Source organism: Micropterus dolomieu, linkage group LG14 (assembly GCF_021292245.1).
Source record: "Micropterus dolomieu isolate WLL.071019.BEF.003 ecotype Adirondacks linkage group LG14, ASM2129224v1, whole genome shotgun sequence".
NCBI classification, from domain to species: Eukaryota; Metazoa; Chordata; class Actinopteri; order Centrarchiformes; family Centrarchidae; genus Micropterus; species Micropterus dolomieu.
This window is the reverse complement of record NC_060163.1, coordinates 18,844,276-18,868,478: the sequence shown is the minus strand read 5'-3', so window position 1 is coordinate 18,868,478 and position 24,203 is coordinate 18,844,276. Positions and strand designations below refer to the sequence as shown.

The 24,203-nt window shown below is 39.9% G+C and overlaps 1 protein-coding gene across 3 annotated transcripts in view; it reads right to left on the bottom strand.

Moving 5' to 3' along the window:
* The window catches only part of ppm1bb (protein phosphatase, Mg2+/Mn2+ dependent, 1Bb), a 50,634-nt gene that overhangs the window by 25,545 nt on the left and 886 nt on the right, over positions 1 to 24,203 (bottom strand). For all 3 annotated transcript variants that reach the window (XM_046068091.1, XM_046068093.1, XM_046068092.1), the window contains exon 2: positions 10,636 to 11,478. In XM_046068091.1, coding sequence (XP_045924047.1) covers positions 10,636 to 11,466 — 831 coding nt within the window. In that variant the 5' untranslated portion in view covers positions 11,467 to 11,478. The remainder of the gene's footprint in view (positions 1 to 10,635; positions 11,479 to 24,203) is intronic.

Below are 24,203 nucleotides of genomic sequence, written 5' to 3'. Positions count from 1 at the left end.
CACACTGAAGAACAGAGAATGGCAGATCTGCCACGTGAGAGAATGGAGACAACTCCTCCCTTCACGTATTGCGGGATGGATTGTTTCGGTCCATTTTATATCAAAGAAGGTCGAAAAGAGCTGAAACGTTATGGACTATTGTTCACATGCATGTGCTCTCGTGCAGTGCACATAGTTACTTGATGATCTATCAACCGATGCATTCATCAACTCACTTCGTGCCTTCATTGCCCTACGTGGAAACGTTCGCCAACTCCAATCAGATCAGGGTACCAATTTTGTTGGAGCGAGGCGTGAATTCCTGGAAGCAGTAAAGGAAATGGATCAAGAATGCCTTAAAAAATTAGGATGCGAGTTTGTCATGAATCCTCCCTCTGCTAGCCATATGGGCGGAGTTTGGGAAAGGCAGATCCGGACAATCAGAAGTGTGTTAACATCCATCCTGGATCAGTCATCCCGAACACTCGACAGTTCATCATTACGGACCTATCTTTATGAAGTGATGGCAATCATAAACAGCCGACCTATGACCGCACACTTACTCAGTGACCCTACAGGTCCTCAGCCTCTTGCGCCCAACTTACTTCTGACAATGAAGTCTTCAATAATCTTGCCTCCACCTGGAAACTTCGTAAAAGAAGACTCCTATCTCCGCAAGAGATGGCGTAGAGTCCAATACCTTGCCAATGAATTCTGGCACAGATGGAAAAAGGAGTACCTTTTGAGTTTACAACAAAGACAGAAATGGCACAAGACAAAGAGAAATGCGAAAGTCAATGATATAGTAATTGTACAAGACGATACAGCACCCAGAAATGAATGGAAGCTGGCTAAAGTCACCACTGTGTATCCAGCTGAAGATGGATGTGTGCGAAAGGTCCAGTTACTGATCAGCAACTCATCATTAGATGACCAAGGAAAAAGACTCAGCAAACCAGTCTATCTGGAGAGACCTATCCACAAGACAGTGACATTACTTGAAGCTGACTAACATAACTTTAATAATCACTCACACATAGTTCATTGGTTGAAATCACAAGTGATTTGGTGGGAGTGTAGCTGCAATCAAAGGCAACTCATACATTTCTGTTAAATATAGTTCACAATTAAAATATAAATATATCTGAGGTTAAAAATCATATGATTGAAATATTTCATGGTCAATAAATAATAATTTCATGATTATTTCTTTCGTTAAAAACTGTGAGGAAAGGGTGGAACTTATTTTTTTGTTCCGTGCGGAAATGATAATTTGTTGCTACAGGGACGCTGTATGGGTACACTCGCTAAGATCTAGATGAGAGAAACGTGCTGCAGTTTTCTCAAGAGCCATGGAAGATTGTTAAGATTATCCATAAGTTTGTCGTCGTGGATTGAAGACTAATAACCTAAGTTTACCCTCTCGGGTTCATGTGGCCAATGAGGTATATTTTCTCTTTCTTTGTCATTTATTTGTGTTACGTGACTGTGTTTGTAACAAGCCAATTATTTTACATGGCATAAATGTATACTTTATTTCTTAGTTTCTATGTGATTCTGTTTAGTATTGTTTGCAAGTATGTCAAGAATTTAAGGTTAATTTACGTTTTTCTGTGTTTTATTTATATACCAGTTCTGACGGCAATTTGGAGATGCAAGTGACCATGTAAAGACATGCCCGTCATCGAATAAATATGCCCGTGAAAATCTAGGAATGACTTGAGCCTTTATTAAAACTCGAGGGGAGTAACAACTTGTCTTTGTAAAGACCAGCTCGCACTGGTTCATATCATGAGATGTGTAAATATATTTTTGGTTCATTTTGAAACTATGGCAAAAAAATTGGACTGCGGGCCGCCATGGTCTTGTTTATTAATGGAAAACACTGTTTTTAAGTTGTACAGGGAAGAAAGAAAAAAACAGGCGTGTGCTTCATTTCTAAGTGAGTTTTGAGCCCATTGACAATAAGGCAATGACAATTACAAAAACTTACATATAGCCCCATTAAGGCAAGATGCCAGCAGTTTGTGTTTATACACTACTTTCAAAAACAAAAGAAAAAACCCATTGATTATCAGCACCGAAGAGTGACCTTACTGCTGAAATTTCTTTAAATTTAAAAAATTAAAAGAGGCAACATCAGTTGCTGTTTTTTATATTTCAACAATTCCTGTAGTCGCTTTTTATAGGCACAGACTTGCAGATGGTGGTACTTTTGAATTGTGATCTTGCACTGCAACTTTTACGGTCCGTTTAAACCTCTTGTTTTCAATTTAATTCTTTTCAAAAATGTTATTTAAATGTCTTTTTCTATTTCTATTTTAATTTAGTATTTAATTTCCCTTTTATGTTTTAAGAAAAGTACTTTGAATTGCCTTGTTGTTGCTATACAAATAAACTTGCCTTGCCTAGTAATGAGTTATAGCAGCTCACAGTAAATACAGCCAGACTGATACAGATATTTGTATTTGAGTGTAAAAAAAATCTGATAAATTTTCTTTACACAACCCATAACATAAATAAACATTTTGAATAAGATTTCCTTTTATTTCTTCTCACAAATGTTTTTAAAACAAGAAATTTACTGCACAGGACATTTTATTTTATTTGATCTTTGGCATTTCTGTACTTCAATTCTTTGTCATCTTTTGGCTGAAATAAATCTGCCGAGTGAGCTCGTCAGCACCAATGAGCTAATATTATCCAATATATCAGCGTGGCCTTTATTATTAATGTTTTAACTGAGATTACAAGTTGAGTAAAAAAGTTAAACAGATGAAGAGCTGCAGGTGCTTACTGCAGTTTGGCTTCCAAAACATACTGAATTAAAGGTTTCCTGTGGAGGTTTTGACCTCTAGCAGCAATATGGAGAAGTTATTGAGCATCTGTTTTGTTTGTGAGCATGGGTGATGCATTACACAGTTCTGCCAATGGTTTGACTTCAGTCTCTACTAATCTACAAATGGCAGTAACATGCCAAGTTATGAGGTAACGTGCCAGCAAAGACAAGAAGGGGGGAGACTGATAAACATGGATGTAAACAATGGAGGTGTCAAAATGTTTTTAAAACAGCTTTGCAGATGTCAAATGGTAAGGGGACTGTACTTTAATTGCGCCTTCCTAGTCTTTCGACCAATCAACGGGTTTTACACTACGCGTCACATTCGTCCATTCACACACACACACACACACACACACACACATACTGATGGCAGAAGCTACCAATGCCAACTACTCATCAGATAAGAGACTTACATTCAGACACACACACACACACCCACGGCACAGACATCGGGAGCAATTTAGGGTTCAGTATATTGCCAAAAGGACACTTCGACATGCAGAGTGGAGGAGCTGAGGATCGAACCATCGACCTTCTAAATAGTGGACCCAGGAGTGAATGGTGACTGTAACCTTTCACAGTGAAGACAAAAGCCAGACATTAGGAGTTTTTGTGTCCAGCGTAAAAGGGGCTTTATAGACAAGATAGAGCGATGGCCTTAAACCAATGGATAGTCACCTTGTCATTACCTTGTGGTCAGAGTGACGTTCTGTAATTGAACAGTGTCACTTACATTACAAAAGGCAGAGGCAGCAGAAGAGATTTATGACAGCGTGTGGCTGTTACTTGGGATAACACACATAGTAAGATAAAAATAACTAGGCTGACGGTACCCACGCATAAATAAGGGGCGTAGAGCCACTGCAGGATGGCGTGGATGTTGAGACGACCTAAAGTTGCATGAAGATGACTCATGTGGTGACAAAAACAAACAACAGTGCTCTGATGCTAGCAAGGTTATGTTGCTACTCTGAATCTTTTGTTTATTTCAATTGCCCATATTGCTAATGATAAAAAATAATAAATCCATTTATTCTGGGGTTTCTGAAGGGGAGCGTGACAGAAAAACGTAGAGAACCACTGAGCTAAGGCAAAAAGTGATTCTTGTTTTTTTCACTCGCACACTGTTCGAGCACGGCAGCACTCAATGCTCGGCTCGCTTCCTCTCCTCGTTCTATGCAGAACATACGTGACAGATGGTGTTATAAGAGCAGCATGCGTAGTGTTTGATAGTCCAAGCGGCAGAAAGTGACGGTGAACGCGAGCGGAGGAAAATATTCTGGCAGTAAATGTTGTTTCCCACCTGCTGGAAAAGTGAAGTCGGTTAGCACTAAGTTAGCTAACATCTCCCCTCCCCTTCAGACTGCCAGCTGAGCAGGAAAGCTTCTACAGCAGCTACATAGCTGCTATGTAACTTAACATTAGCTCAATATATAGAAAGTAACTGGAAGCTGTATTACTGCCTACTTGTCCAATGTTGAGAACATCAGGTATAAACTTAGACTAAACTGACGTAGCCTGCAGCTCTGTCCTGTACAGACTGATTAAATTATTTTTCAGTTTTCAGTCTGAAAACATGGTTTTGGAAAAGAAAGGATGGAGGTGACTGGATGAACTGAGATTACTAAACCTAATTAGTGATGCAAACTAGTCCTTTTAAGCTAATGAGGAGATGTTTCTTTTTGGATTTTAATGTGCAAATAAAATGCACCTCAGAAGGGAGGAGGTTTCTCATGTTTCCTATTTTTTAGATTAATGTCTACAGATAAATGTCAGAAGCTGTAAAATGAAGACACAAAAGGCAAACATGAACAGTCGTATCTATAATGATTCTGAAGTCATATTAACAGGTTTTCCTGCTGTTAAGGCTTAGTGGGTGACGCGCTAAACATGCTGTGCCATCACTGTAAAAATCACTGTGGAGCAACAGAACCAACCAAATTACTTTCTCCAGATCTAAAGGTTGTAGTTCCTCCAGTAGGCTGATCTTTGGGTGTTGTTTATTTATTACCTGCTCTAGCTTTTCCAACTATTTGTTCAGAGATATGGTGAAAATAATGGCCCAATATGATGTGAAATTACATATTTTTCATTGGAAAACATAACATTTTCTTGGGGGAGCACCCCCAAACCCCCTGACCAACACCAAAACATTAATCTAAAGCTCACATTAAACTGGGAAAACACTGCAGTTTTAAGCTATTCTAAGGTGCATCGCATGCTCATGGACACAAGAGCAATGTTGCTAAGACATGTTGCGTTGGGGTTTATATTCAGACAAAAAATTTGCTTCACCTCTGCTGCTACAACTCCATCCTAGGGGAAACACTGAATAATGCATAGTTAATCATCTGATTTATCTGATCTCTCAATGTTTTATTGTTCAAGAATTTTCCCCGAGGATCAATAAAGTATTTCTGATTTATTTAATGTCCAAAATTAACTTTTTCACTCACTGGCCAAGAGGACTGGTAGCTGAAAAACAATCCACTGGCCAAAGTAATTGTGTCATATACATATGTTTCAGTACATTTCATTGAGATAATAAGGTAGTTTGTTGAACACAAACTTAAAGAAGAGGCCAGAGCAAAATCTGAAGCAATCTGAAGGATATTGATCAGTTTATCAATTCAAACCTGAATGCAACCCAAGAAGTATTGATCTCAAATTTCTACTTCAGAATTTGCTATTAAATGTACTTATGGATCAAACATAAAGGTAATGGGTAAAACACACTGGGGATCAGGTTTTGTTACCCCCCTTGAGGAATTTTTTTTTTTTTTTTTTTTTAAATAATAAATAAATATTTTATATTCTATATTTTACCAAGTAGTTCTGGTGCCTAAACCTAACCATACTGCAACCATCACCTGAAAGGTTTCACAGCAAGCTTTATTTTGAAAAAGTCTAACCGGTGTTTACATATTTATTATTGCTAACTCGAGCACAACCGATTCATCATTTTGCAGATATTGTCGGCCAATATAACTACTATAGATCATATAGAGCTACTTGCACATATATCTGCATTGGTGTTTATAACAGCTGATATATGAAAGAGAAAAAAGAGAAACAGAGTTGCTAGGGTTGCACGATTAATCACAATCACTGTCGTGCGATTATATAACTGCAAAAAGTATGCCTACGTGCAATGAGAAAAATGATTTTTGAGCAGTCTGCCAGTAACTTTTAAGACAACACCCTACCATAACCTACTGCAACCCACCTCCCCCCCTCTCCGCTAATCGTTCAAAACATGGTCGGACTCGTCACCGGAGCACCGATCTGTGACAGAGATAGAGACACTTTTTGTCAACCGACCAATCACACCCTGGATGGGTGGGACATTATAAATCATTAAATGTTGAACAATATGATAATTGACAAATCAGTACTTAGCATTAACAAATTAGAGACCAATGTAGAGCCTTTTTCCTGCACAAGGATTAAATAAATAAATAAATAAATAAATAAAACACAGAAATGAAACCGCTGTAACTGGATATAATACTCCACCAGTGTTTAAAAAAAAAGTATACTATTATAATGAATGTAGTATATAATATATTATTGTTATTCTAGCAGTAAACTATTAACTAAACATTATACTCTTTATTTAATACACTCATGCACAGTTCCTCCTCCAGGTTGTGGATAGAGACTCTGCATTAGACAGATGTACATTAGGGCTGCAACTAACGACTATTTTGATAGTCGATTAATCTATTGATTATAGAAACGAATAATCGACTATTCGGATTATGAATGACACAATGCGTCTTATTTAGCTATCAGCTTTTAAATTAAACTTGAGGTTGTTTTAGGCATGTGCTAATTAACAGTCACAACAATAAAATAAATACTGCTTTCAAAAATGTATCTTTTAATGAACGTTTCTGCTGCAGCAACAGAAGGTTCCTCTGAAATCAAGTCCTGATCTCAGCAGCTGATCTGCTGTTTAGTGACTGAGCAGTTTACATGCCAGTACTGCAACACACTGGGACAAACTGACACCATATACAAAGAAAGGAATAACGTCATGCATTACATTTGCTGAATTTACATTATTATAATAATTATTATTTAACGATTTTATAGTAGATAGCGTTTCACAACGTTTATATATTTTCCCCTAACTCAACAACTCACAAAACTCAGATTTTTTTAAGGGAGTTTTGGGAGGATTAGCCGCCGCATTATTATCTTGCGCACTCGGCAGCAACAAGTTCTCCAGCTGGGAACGTCGCCATGAGCGATGCATTGTTTATGACTGTAAAGTCAGGGCACATCTGGAATGTGAACACGGCCATTGTGTATCATAAATGTGCTACTCTCAGCGCCATTAAAAATCAATCAAATTGCCCAAAGCAAACTGTATAAAAAATGTTACAGCTCACAGCGGGAAGTAACACAGCTTTAATGGGAAGCTAGCTCGCTAACTAGCTTACTGAGACGAGTCTTCATCATCCACAGAGCAACTACGTTACGCACCTCCTCTTCAGATGCCCCGGTGTTTCCAGGAAAGCTCAGCTTTGCAGATGCTGCAGTTAACAACCTTTTTGGCTGAGTGAAGAGTGAAGTGCTGCCACACTCTGGAGGTTTTAGGTGGTGAAGGTGTTACTTCAGCGCTGATGTTGTTTTAGTAACTTTACTGTTCACATCACTTTGGTCCGTTAAGCCGACGGTGTCTTTACAGCCCGATGACGTCATGAACAAATCGATTATTAAATTCGTTGCCAACAAATTTAATAATTGATTTAGTTGTTGCACCCCTAAATGTACACTGAGCCGGTGCCAGTGTGCCAATATTTGCTGCTTCTAGCCACCTCCGCCGTACAGCAACATGCTCCCCTTGTTCTGTTTTACTAGTTAAAGTATTGTTATCAATCATTGTCGAGCCGTTTTCAGGCAGTTCAGAGCAGTGTTTTCTGTTGGAGATGGGAACTCCCATCTGGAGCTGGACTTTGGGCTTTTTCACTTTGCAAACCTAGTACATGCACAAAAAAGATATATAACTCAATAAAGGAGAGGGAAAAAGCCAAAAACCATAATACCACCTCTTTAAGCAAGTACACTCAAGTAGAACCATTTGTTCCATTATAATGGAATCGCAATGTTGTCCACAATAATCGCAATATGACTTTTCTCCAAATCATGCAACCCTAAGGGTTGCATAGTTTGTCCACCAGAGGGCGCGCTGCAGCTCCTCTATTAACACTGCAGTCTACCGGAGCTACGATGAGTAGCTCCTGGTAACTCAGTGTTCCCAGTGAGTTGGTCTTTTGTCACGTCAATTACATGACTTAAATAATAACAACAGCACTCATCACTTTTCCTCTTCGGAGATCAGACCCTCCTGTTTTTCACTGCCCTCTCCAGGCTCAGCAGTGTGTTTAATGTTACGGTAACCTAGTGTTGGAGGCTACGCTGCTGACACAGACATTTCTGAAACAGTTTGGCAGTTCTAGCAACCGGTCCTCTCGTTTCTCTCTAATTTATTACTTCTAAATATTTTACGATTTACCTACTTTTAAGCTGCTTATATCGTTAATACAAATAATGGTTAAACATATGTTCAATGTGTCATGTGAAGTCCATCCCTCTATGTCTGCTAACTTGTCTCATCCTGCACGCAGTTGTTTTCGTTTCAAAATAAAAGTGCATAAGCTGTCTGTCGTAACTAGATCAAATGAATGACGTGTATTTGACATTATTTGATGAAGTATTATTCTGTTTGACATAAATAAACTGTTTCATAGTAGTTTCAGTTTTGTGCAAAAGGAATTAAAGGCCTGTCCCAAATAAAGTTTAGTAAGTTTTACGGTATATATATGCCTATGTAGGAAAGCCCTGTTTATCATTATTATGATAGCAATGACATGACAGATGATATATGGAATTGGTAGTAGTACTATATTGGTGTTTTTTATAGTTTGTTTCGCTGGCCCCCACAATACACACACTATTTAATTTAATGTTCATTAGTAGAAGTACTCTATAATTTATAATTTCTGTAGTTTTATACATTTGACTCTTATTTATCAAAACTTTAATATATTTTGTTAGGGCTAACCCTTTTGTTCAAAGTACTATTTCTAACAATAACAAAGTTTATTTTTAAACTCCATTGTGTCGTGGTATCTTGGTGAGGTCTCAACATAACAAATGTTAGGGATAATCTTTGTTTATGTTATTTGTTTCTTAAAATAAGGGGGAAAAAACAATATCAGCCAATATATCGGCTATCGGATTTTAAAATCCTCAAATTTCAAAATCGGTCTCGGACTTAAAAATCCCATATCGGTCGGGCTCTATTGCTAACTGAATGAAAACATGACACCACCACACCTAGGCAAGACATTACACTGCCACGGTGGACCAGCATGTGTATTACACACTTTGGCGTGATACCGGGTTGCATCAGCAGACCGACGGCAAGTGATAGTTTAGCGGAGTATCTGGTGTCCTGTACGGTAAACAGTACCACCAAACTAGGAGTTTTTGAGACGGTCAGTTTTGTGGCACTGTTTAGACATGCGTAAAAACACATATGGTAGTGTGTGTGTGTATCAAACTCCAACACAGACAGCAGAGGACAGAAGCAGGGCGTCCGTAAATGACATCAAAACACGGTACAGACTCTCAGCATAGTTTTTTTCCCCCCACGTCTATTTTGGTACAAACATCTACCTGGCAATGTGGCGGGCAGCTTTCTAAGATTAGCTCGCCAAAAGGAAAATCTATCCACATTTGGCACGTGTTCATTTCGGACCCAGATCAAATAATCTTAAATAAAACATTCGTAAGAAAATAACATTTTTAAACAGACTAGTCAAGATTTACTTACAAATAATACATACAAATTAGTATAACCGGGATTTTGAAAAATAAAAAAACAGTATGATCTTGGGGTGTGTGATACTGACAAAATGATCTATCTAATGACGTAGATTGCGAGGCTGCTGGTGTCATTGTTTTATCTCCTGGCGCTGTTTATTCACTCATTTTTTACTTTAGTCATGAATTCAGCTTGTTTACCTCTAGCACATGTACAGCATGCCTGACACAGTAAATGCACGGAAAACAAAGTGACGTCGCCTCCTCGATAATGTCTGCTCACACATGGTTAAAAACAATTAATAAGATATTATCATTGACGATACATATCGCACACCCCTAGCATGATTCCTTTCACAGTTATCTATCAAACATTCTAGTAGGGCTGTAGATAACATTATTTTTCAAGTCGATTAATCCAGCGGTTATTTTTTCAATTAGTAATGTAACGACTACGGGGCAGAAATTACTTTTAACATGAAGGCAATGAAGAAATACTTAGAAAATACATTTTAACAGACTACGTGTCCTTGTGCTGATAATGTGCCATGCTTGTCTGGAGACAGAAAGTAAACACGCACTGCCGTCAGTGCTGGGATACTTTCGCATCACGTGTTCATGCTGCTCCACGTATTCGTGGACAGCAGTCGTACTGCAGTGAAGCTCACAGAGCGAGCACCACGTTATTGAGTATCTGTCTAAAATACTCCCAAACTTTAGACTGTCGAAGGCACGGTCATGTAGCTGAAGCTTATCCGGGGGAATCCCACTAACACCGGATACAGCGACGCTTCGATGCACATAATGCAAGTAGACGTATTTACGTAAACGATTAGGTCGACGAATCGCCCCAGCCCTAGATTCTAGTCCTACTTGCAACACAGCAACTTACATTTTAAATTAAGGTAATGATCTGAACTGAAAAACAGTCACCAGTGTAGATCAAAAGTGTGCGTGTGGGGCAGGGGAAAGCTTACCTTATGCAGACAGGTGTCCACCACTGAGTTACAGACCTTCTCCAGGTCATCACACACGAGGAGTCGTGAGCGGACAAACTCACACAGCTCCTCGTTGGACATGACATCCCAGATTCCATCACATGCCAGCACCACAAACTCGTCTCCTTCAGGTGCCCGCTCCAACACACACACCTCGGGCTCAGGGCTCACCAGCTGCTCCGTGGGGCCCTTACCATCCACACATTTGTAGTCGTAGTCCCCCAGGGCCCGTGACACAGCCAGGGAGCCATTTACCCTCTGGATCATGACTGAGCCGCCAGCATTCTGGATGCGCTCCTTTTCACGGGGGTTGCAGGGCTTGTGGTCCTGGGTGGAGAAACCCACCTTGGTGTCTCGACTCAGCACGGCCCGCGAGTCGCCGCAGTTAATGAAGTAGAGGTGGGTCGGGCTTAGCAAAACGCACACGGCTGTTGATCCACTGCGGTCCAGGCCCTGCCGCAGGTCAGAGAAGCTGCGCATGTACTCGTCAATGTTCAGGAAGCCCGAGCGGATGCCGTCCTTCACGCCCTCCACGGAGCCGGCTCCTGAACCGAAGTCGGTCCCTCCTGACAAGATGTGTTCCAGCAAGTGGCCAGAGCAGTAGTTGGCCACCCGGGAACCTGCATGGCCATCGTAGACAGCAAAGAAGGACCAGTCGGCGAGTCCATGGGGGAGGCCCACCACAGCTGTGTGGGCGTCCTCCATCTCAACCCGCCAGCCCTGCATGGAGCTCAAGCCATAGCGCAGTCCATTACCATCACCGTGGGCACTATGCTTCTCCGTCTTCGGCTTGTCCAGGAATGCACCCATTGCTGCCTACAGCTGGAGGATCAATCATAGACAGAGAAAAAAGAAACACAGAAATGGAACCGTTAAACCAAGAACAAAGAAGATTTATCCCCACCCAAGTCATCCACTTTTATCCTAATGGCACAACTGTATCGTAAATATAATGTATACTAAGTTAGAATTCAAGCTAACTTAATAAATCGGCCAACATTAGCCTGTTGCAGATGGCCGTATATGTCGGCTCCTACGTAACAAGAAATTGCAGTACAGAACATGAATCACCATAACATATAGCACCAAAGAGCACTGACAAGTTTTCAATCTTAAAAAGTCCATCTTAATCTTGGTCACAAATCGTTAACAATGCAAGGATCTGAATCACCACCATAGGTGGGGTTATATTTAAAATATAGGTAATCTCATTCAGATTTATGTTTAGTTATTGTGGTTAATTATTGTGATATAGGAATTATGAACAGAGAAAGAAGGACGCTTTACCACAGTATCCAAAGAAGGTTTAAATCAAGGGCACAGTACGGTTGTTAACTCTATTTACTATGTTTGGATTTACATACGTTTAAATAATAAACAAAATCCAGAAAACTGATTGGCTACATTCACATTTATTTATTAGCTTTTGTTGCCCATCATAGCTCACACGCTGGTCCTTTTTCAATTCAATGTGTAAACCATTACAAATGAGTGGATCAAAACTGACTCCTTTTGTCACATCTACAAAAAGATCATATAATGTTCTATAGTCTAGAATAATATCCTATAAATCTATTTGTAAATCACTAGTTTTTGTGTTAGTAGTTCAGTAGGCTGCTTCATACTGTGATTACAGAGTGCTTTTAATTACTCAATGGATGGTGAGAGTCAGAGATCCTGACAAGACGACAAAGATAGCAGCGGAGGAACCACAGCAGTGACGATTACACTGCAGCTGTAAAGCTTCTTTGAGCACACAGAGCCTGTTTCACTCTGAACACAAGGTAACTAATACTATTAGTTGACTAATACTATTACTTAACTTGTTGGCAGAACATAGTGTGTGACACTACTGAATCAGCACGGTCTGAAATTCTCACCCGCCAAAAGACGAATGGCAATTTATTTTTTTTGTAATGGCCCAGTTCCAGCACAAAAGCCGGGCTGTGACAGCCTCTACTTAAACTTTGCCCATTCTGACTACCACACACTCTCTCTCTGACCATGAACCAACCACAAGTAAAGGCTGCATATGGATGAGATGAAGCCAGGCAGGCAGGCTGTATCTTTGGTCTGCTTGTGAGCGACTTACAATTGCTATACATGTCAGAGGTCGCATGCCTCTAGAGCAACTAGGGGTTAAGTGTCTTGCTCAGGGATCACAGTGGGGAATTGAACCCGGGTCTCTCACACCAAAGGCATGTGTCTTATCCATTGCGCCATCACCACCCCAAGTGCTTGGCAAGTGCTGCACACAAATAAATAATAGTACACAATATTGCTTACTAACAAATCCCAGCATTCTCTTGAGCTTTCTAAAATCATAGTGTTCCTTAACCCAGATGCAGTGCAACGGTACAAAAATGCTGTTATTTAAGCAATTATTTAGGTGGTGTTTGATGCAGATACAGCTGGGCTCCCATTCATTGTTTTGCGTTGGCGTTGGGGGGTGTTCACAATGCTGCTGCAACAAAACCGAGCAACCACAACAAAATGTTAAAAAACAAATTCCAAGACAACAAGATGTACCAGGACATTTTACTTCTCATTTTTCATGTGTTTTCCATGACCACTGGTCAACTGTTTTCCAGGTTTTCCGGGACAAGTATGTAGAAATATAGCATTCACATAACAAAGTAATCTAAGAGGAATGTGCACTTGCACCCATTTCACTTGCCAAATGATGTTCTGGTCTGACAAAACTTGAGCCAGGTTCAACTTTTTTTGCTGGACCACCCTGAATAGTTTGCCGGAGCTCTCGTTGTGTCAATAGGCTGGTCTTATTCTAATGAATGTTAGGGCTATTGCTGGCCTGAACTCTTCCTAGGTCCGTTATGGGCAATAGAAGTTTGTGGTAGCATGCTACAAGCTAACAGAGCTAATGGTTGGCTAAATCTGCTGTCATCTCCTGATAGACAGTTTAAAAAAAAAAAAACTGTATGGCAAGTGAAATGAAAATGTAATGAATTGCCCCTGCAAGTTGTACAGAAGAATGTATTAACATGTCACAATCAAATGCAACTTGAAATTGCTAACATCAACATGAGGCAGAGGCTTATGCAGGACCTAGAAAGTGTAAATGTTTGTTCAATGTATAGAGTATGTGTCAAATCGGTGATCATCATTGGCCCTGAAAAGACTTATTGGAGCTGTAGTTCAAAACAGGAAATAAGAACTCAGAATATTCTACCTGATTCTACTATGAAATGAAAAGACAATTGCTATACTATACTGCCAGCGCTGCAAAACGTCACCATGATGTCACATCATTGTGACATGCGTGAGCAAGGTGGAGGCAAGCGCTGAGCCAGGTGTTTTGTATGCTGCCGAGAATTACATGCACTTCCAAATACTGCCTTCCAACGCTATAATATTCTTTGTGGGGTTCATAAATGGTGATAAATGATTTGAAGTATATATTTCATGAACGTTTAGAGATGTTAATATTTAATTACAGTTGGTAGAAGCAGCATTCCTTGAGAATTAGCAAAAATATGTGGTGATAACTGCTGTGGTCATTGATCAAATGCGAAGTGTCTGAAATGGCCCTAAACAGGTGGATGCATAATTCGGCAGGACAGATGCTATAGGCTACCTGCCAAGATTTGTATCCACCTTTTTTCTCAGCATAAAAGACCACCATAGGTTACCACATATGAGGTGCAACTAATTCTCGGCAGGCATGCAGAATTTGGCACACCACCAACGTAAGTTGTTTTTCTCTGGCTGCACCATTGGGAACCACCTTTTGCCTGATCATTGTTCTAAGCTCACAGTAAGATCACGCAGTCTACCAGAGGTAGATTATGCCTAACTTGACGGCGCTGTTTTTATGCCCCGCCCCTGCAGTCGCCTGTTGCTCACGTTAGACAATCATGTCAGCGAAAGTCAGCCACAGTCCTCATGAACGCACCTATTGACTACCAGTTATGTAGAGCTTGCTAACTTCGACAGCTGTATTCTAACGTTAACATAGCTCTCCTTATTAGCTGGGCTCCTTACATGCTTGCCAATAACTTTTTTGAAGGTTGGTCTCCGACACCGACAGCGGAGGGAGCAACCGAGTGAGAAGAGATGCGGAGCAAATATGGCCGTGCAACGCCGTAATAAAAACAATATTAAAATGGGCTGCCAAATTTACTTGGGTGGCTGTTAATATCTGTGGGCGACTCGCCCAAGTAAAGTCTGTGTGTGGGTAACACTGGATGTACCTGAAGACGCTAGAAGCACCTCCTGGTCCTTCCCTATAGAGGACTGAGCCTGACAAATTCAGAAATAAATACAGAAACAAAGAAATGCTCAAGAAATAAATAAGCATCCGTATATCTATTTTAATTAGCTTCTTTACTTATTCACCTTTGTAATAATTACCTTATTTATTTATTGTCTGTTATAATCTTCAACTTTATTTATTAATTACTTATTTTTTAAATGTATTTATTTATGTGTGTTTTAACATTTGTCTGTTTTATTCTTCCCTTGCATTTTCTACCCTATATATTTCCCCAATGGTATTACTTTACATTTCTCTATGCATTTCTGCCTCATTATGCAAATGAGGAGGGGCTGTGTCTCAAGTGGTCAAGTTCTCCCCTATTGGTAGACCTGTCAGACGGGAGAGCTCTAGGCCTACTCTAGCTGCACACGGCAACAAGCTTTCTCCCCACACAGTCAGATGGCTTCCTTCAGTGCGCTGAGGTGTTTAGCAACTCTATTTGAAGACAATACTACCAGCCATGTCTTCCATCCCTTTTTGTGGACAGGACAAAACATTTAATGGTCCTGATAATATATGTGCATATTCATACGTATCCAGGACTGTTTTGGGTTGGACAGGAGAACCCTCAGGAGAATCTTAAGTATATAGACAGTAAATGGGTAAAAATATTGAGAATCACAAGAAACTGTTAAGCAGGAATTCAACATTAAGTCCCTTTGGAGCTAATGTTTGCAGAGTATAAATCCAGCAAGCCTCACGCTGTTTAAGTAACTTATCGTGGTCACCGCCCCTAGGCGGTAGGGTGACCTATTCAATGCCACAGAACCGCAGTGAAGCAATATCATGGTGAGCATCATTGAAGTGTACAGCTATGGGATAAACCCGATCATTTGTGTATGGTACTTTTGTGCTCACTGATCCTTTGAGTTTTCAAGTGGTTTTCCCAACACAAGCAAGACCACGGGGACAGCGTATCATGTAGATCACGTGTGTGGATGCGCAAGTGATGACACTGTGTGACACTGGTCACAGTCTTAATATTCTCAACTGCCTTACACCATCTCTCTGGCATTTCTGACCTGCCATACAAATCAATTCTGACCTATATGTCAGCAACTCCTGCAGTAATGGAGCTACTCACAGTATGTATTGCTTAGTTAGAATAGCACTCATGAGATTTTGAAATCAATAACAAGCGCTACAAAAAAAGAAAGCTGCCCTGAGTACATCTTTTTTTCCCCCTCAACATATTGATTTCTCACTCTGAATTGCCTCCCATATGAGCACACTCGCAGCATGACAGGCATGTGCCCAAAAAAGGCTGGTACATGTAAGGAGTGACTACAGCTGGTTTCAGAGGAACGTGTGTGTGTGTGTGTGTGTGTGTGTGTGTGTGTGTGTGTGTGTGTGTGTGTGTGTTAGTCCATGTGCGAGAAAAAGACGTTCTATAAATACGCCAGGCCAGTTTAGATTTCATGTTCAGGGTGGGGCAGTGGGCCATTCATACTTCTACTGCTTTTCTGCTACACGATTGTATCAACAAAAAATCCCTCTATCGAGATCTCACCATCAGCTACTGCCACTTTGAAGTCGCCTATATGTTCATGTATGGTAAGAAAGCGTGTTCACATGTGTGTGCAAGAGAAAAGAGAGACCTGTTATGTTCACCAGCAGTGATTCTCTCTAAAAATAAAACAAACACACTGCCACTGCCTAGCAACCACCCACCCTGCAGGGCAAACATCCAGGCTAAGCTTCATTCAGCGACATCACCCTCTCTATGTCTCTCTCCCACTCGCACTAAAAGACACAGACACGCACGCACATGTACAGCCACACCAGACCCATCACTGACATACATAATGCATTCCCTAGCCTCTTAGCCTAACCTTAACCATCACAACTACATGCCTAACCTTAACTCTAAAACCAAGTCTACCCTTAAAAAGCCCTTTAAACTTGTGGGGTCCAGCATTTTGGTCCCCACAAAGCTGTAAATATAGTAAAACAAGCCCACGTGTGAACGCGCACGCAAACACGCGTGCACACACACACACACACATCCACCCTGGTAGAGAGAGGAAAGAGGAGTTGCATCATCCATCCATTAAAGCAGTCGCAGCAGCCAGACACTGAAAGGAGACATGCAGACTGCAAGAACACATGCAGATACAATGAGATTTTGCTGCCTGACAATAGGGCTGTCACAACAGACAGCTGGCAACAACAAAAAACACATGCACGCACGCGCACACACGCACGCACGGACAGAAAAGCCTAAGAAATATCTCCATTGAGACATCAGACTGAAACCAGGAACTCTCAACCACTTAACCCGCTCAAAACTGCTGTCATCCGTGCTGTAACCACAGGTTGAAACCAACACCCCCTCACGTTAAGACGAACGTCTGCCAAAAAACACTGGCTACGAAGAGGGAAGTGGAAGGTCGGGGATTACATAATTCTGCAGAGAGCCTGAGTGCTGCTCTGACAGCATGCACACTTGCACAAAACAGGTAATGATTAAAACAGCACAGCTTCCAGCACTATCCAGGCGTACATCAACGCATACTAGAGCCCGACTGATAAATCAGTGTGCCGATATTATTGGTCGATATGAGCTTCTTGCAGATATATCGTATCTGTGCTTATAAACAGCAGCCAAGTTATTATTCAATTACAATAAACATAGACACGGAAGATGGTCCGTGTTATGAGTGTTGTCGTTGTAGAGTTTGTCCACCAGAGGGCACTCTGCAACTCCCCTTTTGGCAACACGCAATCAGTTGACAGAATCAACTGTACTTTTGTTCAAAGTACTATTGTACTATACAATAAATAAAAGTTTATTTTTAAACCACATTCTGTCACGTTCTCTTGGTGAGGTCTCATAACTACACATAACAAATGTTAGGATTCTTTGTTTATATTATGAGTTTCTGAAAAGAAGAAAAATATTATCGGATTTTAAAATCCTCAAATATCGATATTTGTCTTTAAAATCCTATTTTGGTTGGACTCTAATACATACAGTATGTTGCAATACACTGGGACTCACCCTGTAGGTTCATGCCTATCTAGATGTTATGTGGGGATCCAACAGTTTGGGATAATGTAATTTAAGAAACTTCCAAGTCTTTTCCCAGGAGCTTCCAGACCTTGAAGTTGACACCCACGTCTCAAATTTTGTCAAGTATTGCAAATCAAGGGAGCAAGCAGGATATGAATGATCCCACTCACAAGACATGCAAAATATTTGATAAAATGGAGGGTAAAAAATTTGGACAGTAATAAAGTTAATTTAAGTATCATTATATGTACAGTAACATTACACTTTGCTGTGGCTTTTTTATTAGTCCAGTTCATGTGACGGACAACCACCTGAAGGAAAATTCCTAATAAATGATGACATCATGATCATGTGGTATTTCCACATATTTACGAGGTCAGGAGGACTACCTGAAAAAAACCCCATTAAACTAACCAACACAGAGTGGATTGTGGGATAGTGCACGAGGACTGCAGAGGATACACCGGGTCACATTTCACAGCCGCATTTGGAGAAGCTTCTGTAAAGGGACAAGCCTCATCGAACTGTTATGACGTATTGAGTCTTGAAATACGGACTTTGAAGCAGGCAACCCTGAAATGGGACACAGCACATGTGGTGTAATTGGTTCCCTTCTAAAGCCACACCTTCTTATCAGAACTTTTCACACACCTGAAATGCATTAGGGTCTTTATTTATTTCCTGCTGAAACCGTTTGAAACTTTGCTATATTCCAACTCTCACCTTGCTTGTTTCTTTAATTACAAACAGAACAGCACTTCAACACTTTATTCACCCTCCATTTCTTCATTTACCCTTTGCGCCCTAATCCGCTGCAGAGTGCTTGCATACAACTCCTGAATCACACCAGTCAATGGAAATTGCTTTTTTTCCCCTCTGACAGTCAGTAAGATTTTCACTTCATGACTGCAAGATGACAGCAAACACTAAAACATGAAGCTCAAGCATAAAAAGCGACACTTGACAGGTGTGAGGGTGACTAGGGCAACTGTGACACGGGTAAATTTCTGCAATCTCCACTGACGCAAGCATCAAGGTGCACAATGTGGAGACCAACAACAACAACTTGGTGACTCTCAAAGTCTGAGGTGGGACCACATGAAGGGCTGCTCACTAATTATTATTTTCATTATCGATTAATCTGATTTTTTTTATTAATAGATTATTCTTTGAAATTATATAAAATCCTAATCACAAGGTCTGAAAGTGTAAATTGACGTCTCCAACTATTAAATTTAAAATTATATAACAACACAGAAAAGCTGCAAAAGTTCATATTTGAGAAGCTGGAACCGGAAAATATTTGCCATTTTTGCTTGACGAAACAACTGTAGCGATTAACTGATTTAAATGGTTGCAGATTAATTTCTCATCACTTTACTAAAACTGCCTTTTCTCTGCCATTTGATGTTTTAATACAGTTTCATATCGCTAGAAGGCATTTTAAAATGCTGTTGCAAAAGGCAGTCTGCGTTTCTGAACGCGGCTCTATGCGCCTCTACATGTGTGACTGAATGCGGTCCAATACAGCAAAGTCAAAGCTAGCTTGCGTTTCTTTACTCTGTTGAAATGGGAGGAAATACAATTTAATTTTTTTCCATTTTATCAAATACAAAAGTTCACACATCAGCATTACATGATATTAGTTAATTACAATATGTACATCTAAGAACATGACTGCCACATATACTGATAAAAGCAAATAATTTAAATTGAGATGTAAAATAAACAAAATACATTATAAATGATAGGCTGTCCTATAAAGTTGTGAGCGGATTACTTAAAATACAATTATTTTTAAATTAATTTAAAAGCTTCAAACACAGGAGGAGATCTACATAAATAACATTTTGCCAACAAAATGTTCAGTATATCAGTATTTGTGGTCATGTTCTCAGCCTCAAACAGAGCTTAAGCATGTCATGTGATATGCTTCAGTAACTACAAATATTACTGGGACACTACAGAAAATTGCAGATGAACATTTAATATGCAGGAATTCACATCAGCTACACTGCAAGAGGACATTCTGTTTGTTAACTGTGTAGATTAACACATTGGCTTTTATGCTGTATTTGATTTAATGTTTTTATAAAATATGACATTGTCTTCTCATTTTCTTCAATTATAATTATTAGAACTCAATCAGAACTTAAAATACGTTGCTTGTAAAAAGTGTTTGCTTGGACAGTACACATGCACGTGATCAGGGTGATACGACTTCCGCGTCATTTTGAGCCACGAAAAAATCTGATGATGGCTATGCTGTGAATAGATCTGACAATCAATATCAACAACAGTTTTCTTATTTTTTATTACAGCTATATATTAAGTCTGCAACTAGAAATTGTTTCATTATCAACCGGTCTACCAATTATCTTCTTGATTAATCATTTGGTCTATAAAATGTCAGTAAATTGTGAAAAATGCATGCTCCATGGTCTCCAAATGTCTCATTCGCTCCAAAGATATTCAGACCATAACAGAAGAATAAGAAATTTTTGCTTAAAAAAATACTTTAAAATAGTTGTCAATTAATTTTCCATCAATCGACTATCAATAATTGTTGCAGCTCTACTGTATGTATCATCTACTGTGTCTATAATTTTGATATCTTCATCAAAAATATATTAAATGTGTAGAAATAACATGACCCCAGTATGATGCTACTACATTTTAGTGCACCAACATTAACAACAAAAGTAGGCCTGTTACCCCTGTGTAACAGCTTATATTCCAAGAATACTTCATCCATTAAAGAGGTGGTATTATGCTTTTTGGCTTTCCCCCTCTCCTTTATTGAGTTATATATCTTTTTTGTGCATGTAACAGGTTTGCAAAGTGAAAAAGCCCAAAGTCCAGCAACAGAAAGTTTTACAGTTTTCGTATGGAATTTCATCACTAAATCCACTTCTGAGAAGTTTTGAGAAATCTGCTGTATAGATTTTGAATATTGACAGTTTTACGAGAAGTGATGTCGGAACAAAAATGCTTGAATATTTTCAGAGTTGAGGAGCTCCGCAAGTGGCTGCGGGGGAAGCCTGTGCCAACCCGCGGGAGGAGCGTGTGAGGCCGGCCAGCCGCCCGCTCACAGAGCCCTCTGCTCACACCGTCACACAGACCGCTGCAGCAACAACAGCAGAGGAAAACACAGCTGGAAGGTTTTCATACCGCTTATCTGTCTTTACATTCTGAGTAATGTTGAAACGCTTTAACCGTAGATATATTTTAAGACCTGGTGTGTGTCGCATTGAACATTACAGCAATTGTGTGTGGCGTCGCTATGACGACAAGCTACGTACTATCTCTGGGTACTATCTGCAATGGAAAACGGAGCAGGGCCGAGTAGAGTAGAGTCTATCGATTTGCGCTATGGTAGCATTTTCGGCAAGATCGTCAGAACACCGGCAACAGTTCAACGTTTAGTCCTGATGGTAAGATGTGGAACAATGATGTTGTGGACTTGAGTAACTTATACAGTCTGCTAGGTTACGGTCGCAGTCTGAAGCAGCTTTGATTTGGATCACACTACCTTGTTTCTTACGACCCGCCCTTCTTTGCTTCTGATTGGTTAGTAGTCCTTACCTAGGAACTGCGCATGGGCAACTCCCAACACAGATTTTGTACAAGTAAGATGCATCACTCTGTAGCTCAAGAGCAGAGCGTACAACACACAGGGTGAAAAGAGGAGCTGCAGCAATGTGCAGTATGAGAAAAATATGGTGTTTTTTGAAAATTAAACCATGTAAACCTGTTCTGGTACAACCCCTAATTAAAGATTTTGAACATGACAATGAGCATAATACCACCTCTTTAAATCAGCACAAAAAAACAACAACATATCTACGGCTCCATCAGAGCACAGCCAAGGCCTTTAAGATCTCTAAAATACGCTTGTTGACTGTCTTAGTCTCCTGCTGACACTGTGTTTCATCTGCTCCTCAGTCTTTACACAATGACTGCTGACTCAGACAAGATTATCAGCCATTGAACTCCTCCCGTATGTAGCTGGCAGGGCATAAGCCCAACACCTAGTAATGTCATATACTGGTCACCTGTACACCTTTTCGCTATCTGTTATACTGGAGAAGATGAGCAGGGTGGCTGCCAGGCTAAATTTTAACTCTATACAACATTGGTGGATGAAATGTGAATTTACCATAAGCCTTAAAAGGTTCAGTGTGTAATATTTAGGAGGATCTATTGACAGAGATAAAATATAATCTACATAACTATGTTTTCAGTGGTGTACAATAATGTTTTTATTACCTTAGAATGAGTCATTTATTTATATGTATCTACAGTACATATACAGTGGGTCCTCTTACATGGACGTTGCTATGTTGCGCCACCATGTTTCTACAGTAGCCCAAATGGACACTGCTCTACAGAGCGGATTTCAACACTACGTTGAATACATTCAAATAAATAATAAGAACAGACTCTTCTAGACTTGATGTTAATGTTATCAACCGAATGAATCACATTCTAATAGTGAAACGAGTCATTTCGCAGGGGGTTGTGACGCCCCAAAAAATGTACCCACTGTGTCACAGCCACTGGATTGGCCCCCAGTAAAATTGACTTCAGAGCACGGAGCACTTCCTGTGGGCTTGGAGGAAATGCAATGCTAACAAGCCAACCAATAACAGTTACATTTTTGGGGAGGTGCACGTCAAGCTATGGCATAGGCTACAGCCTAGGGTTACAGGACACAGAAGTATAAATCAGGCTTTAGCTTGGATGACGAATCTCTGTAATATTGTAGAGCAATTCAGAATGGCGTAATCATCTAAGATCATACAGAACTCGCAAATTGCAAGAGTAATGTTATGGAAATCTGTATTAAATAAAACTGTCATTAAACCAAAACTGTCTTATTACAGTAATAAAAAAAAAAGAAGAAAAAAGCAGGTCTGCTAACGCACTTGTCTCTCTTCACATGGGAAGTCAAGAGCTTCACTTTCAACATAAAATCTTAGCAAACATCTGGAATCCAGAAACGCACATCAGAAGTTGAAGGAGTACTCTTTGCATTCCTGGCAGGGAGAGTAGATTTTTTTGACAGCCTAAGGGAGACTAGAGATGATTGATAGGTTTAATTAATGATCTGAGCTGCTGCAAAGAAGTACTTAACTGATCAGACACATCAAAAACAATTTTCTAAAATATCTGACGAGAACAGTGTTCCTCTCAAAACAAGAGGGGGAAAAACAAATAACAATAGCTCATATGATCCCAAATTCAAATAATACTTTTATAATTTTAATATCATTATTATTTATCACATTTTTTAGAAACAGTCTTTGAGTTGTGGTCAATCACGTGCTCATGTAGGCCTGTCCTGCAGAATATCTACAGCAATGTTAGGAGTTACCAACCAAGCCCATGTTTATGGTCAGGGTAAACCACATACATTTTAAACACCCGCCCTTTACCTATGAACCTGCCCGTCCCTAATAAAGCCTGAAATAATTGCAATATATAGAAAATATTGCCAAGAAATAAACATAGCAGCTGATTTTGTTGTACCATCAATCAACTGAGGCATGAAGCACAAACTGCACTGCCTGAACTGCCACAAAACAATTAATACATTTTAAACTGAAACAAGTGCAGGTAATTATTTGGTCAATATTTTGGTTTGTCATGAGTTCATTTCACGGTTATTTTGACAGTTTCTCAGTTCCAGAACACCTACTGAGCGTTATAAAAAATAAAGTCACGCTATATATTATTAAGTATATCAGTACATATTACATATTTTATGTAAATAATGAGCAGTAGAGAACCGGTAGAGTGTTGGGAGGAGCAGTGCTGTTGCCGCAGTGAAACATGACTGGTTATAAACACCTTCCCAACTTGTGACTAACATTAAGTGTTATCTGCCTAGATTACATTTCATGTGTACTGACTGATTTCACGAGCTTCAACAAAGATTCAAGACGTAAAAACGTGGGGGCTTGCGGTTATAATTACGCTCTAAGGTCACTGCATTCACAACAGAACATACAGTAGCTATCCAGCTGGCACTGCATGCATTTTTGTTTTACACATATTGACGGTTAAACCCAGGACATTAATATCGCTGTATAGCTAACGTCTCCGTTACTGATTGAAAATAACAGGGCCTGTGGCAGTTTGCGGCTGTGTGTTTGCTTAAATATGTTAGAAATACCATTACAGTGCCAAGCTAATATCACATAGCTAACTACTGACACCCTTATGACAAAGTCCGCTAAGCTGTCATTAGCTAGT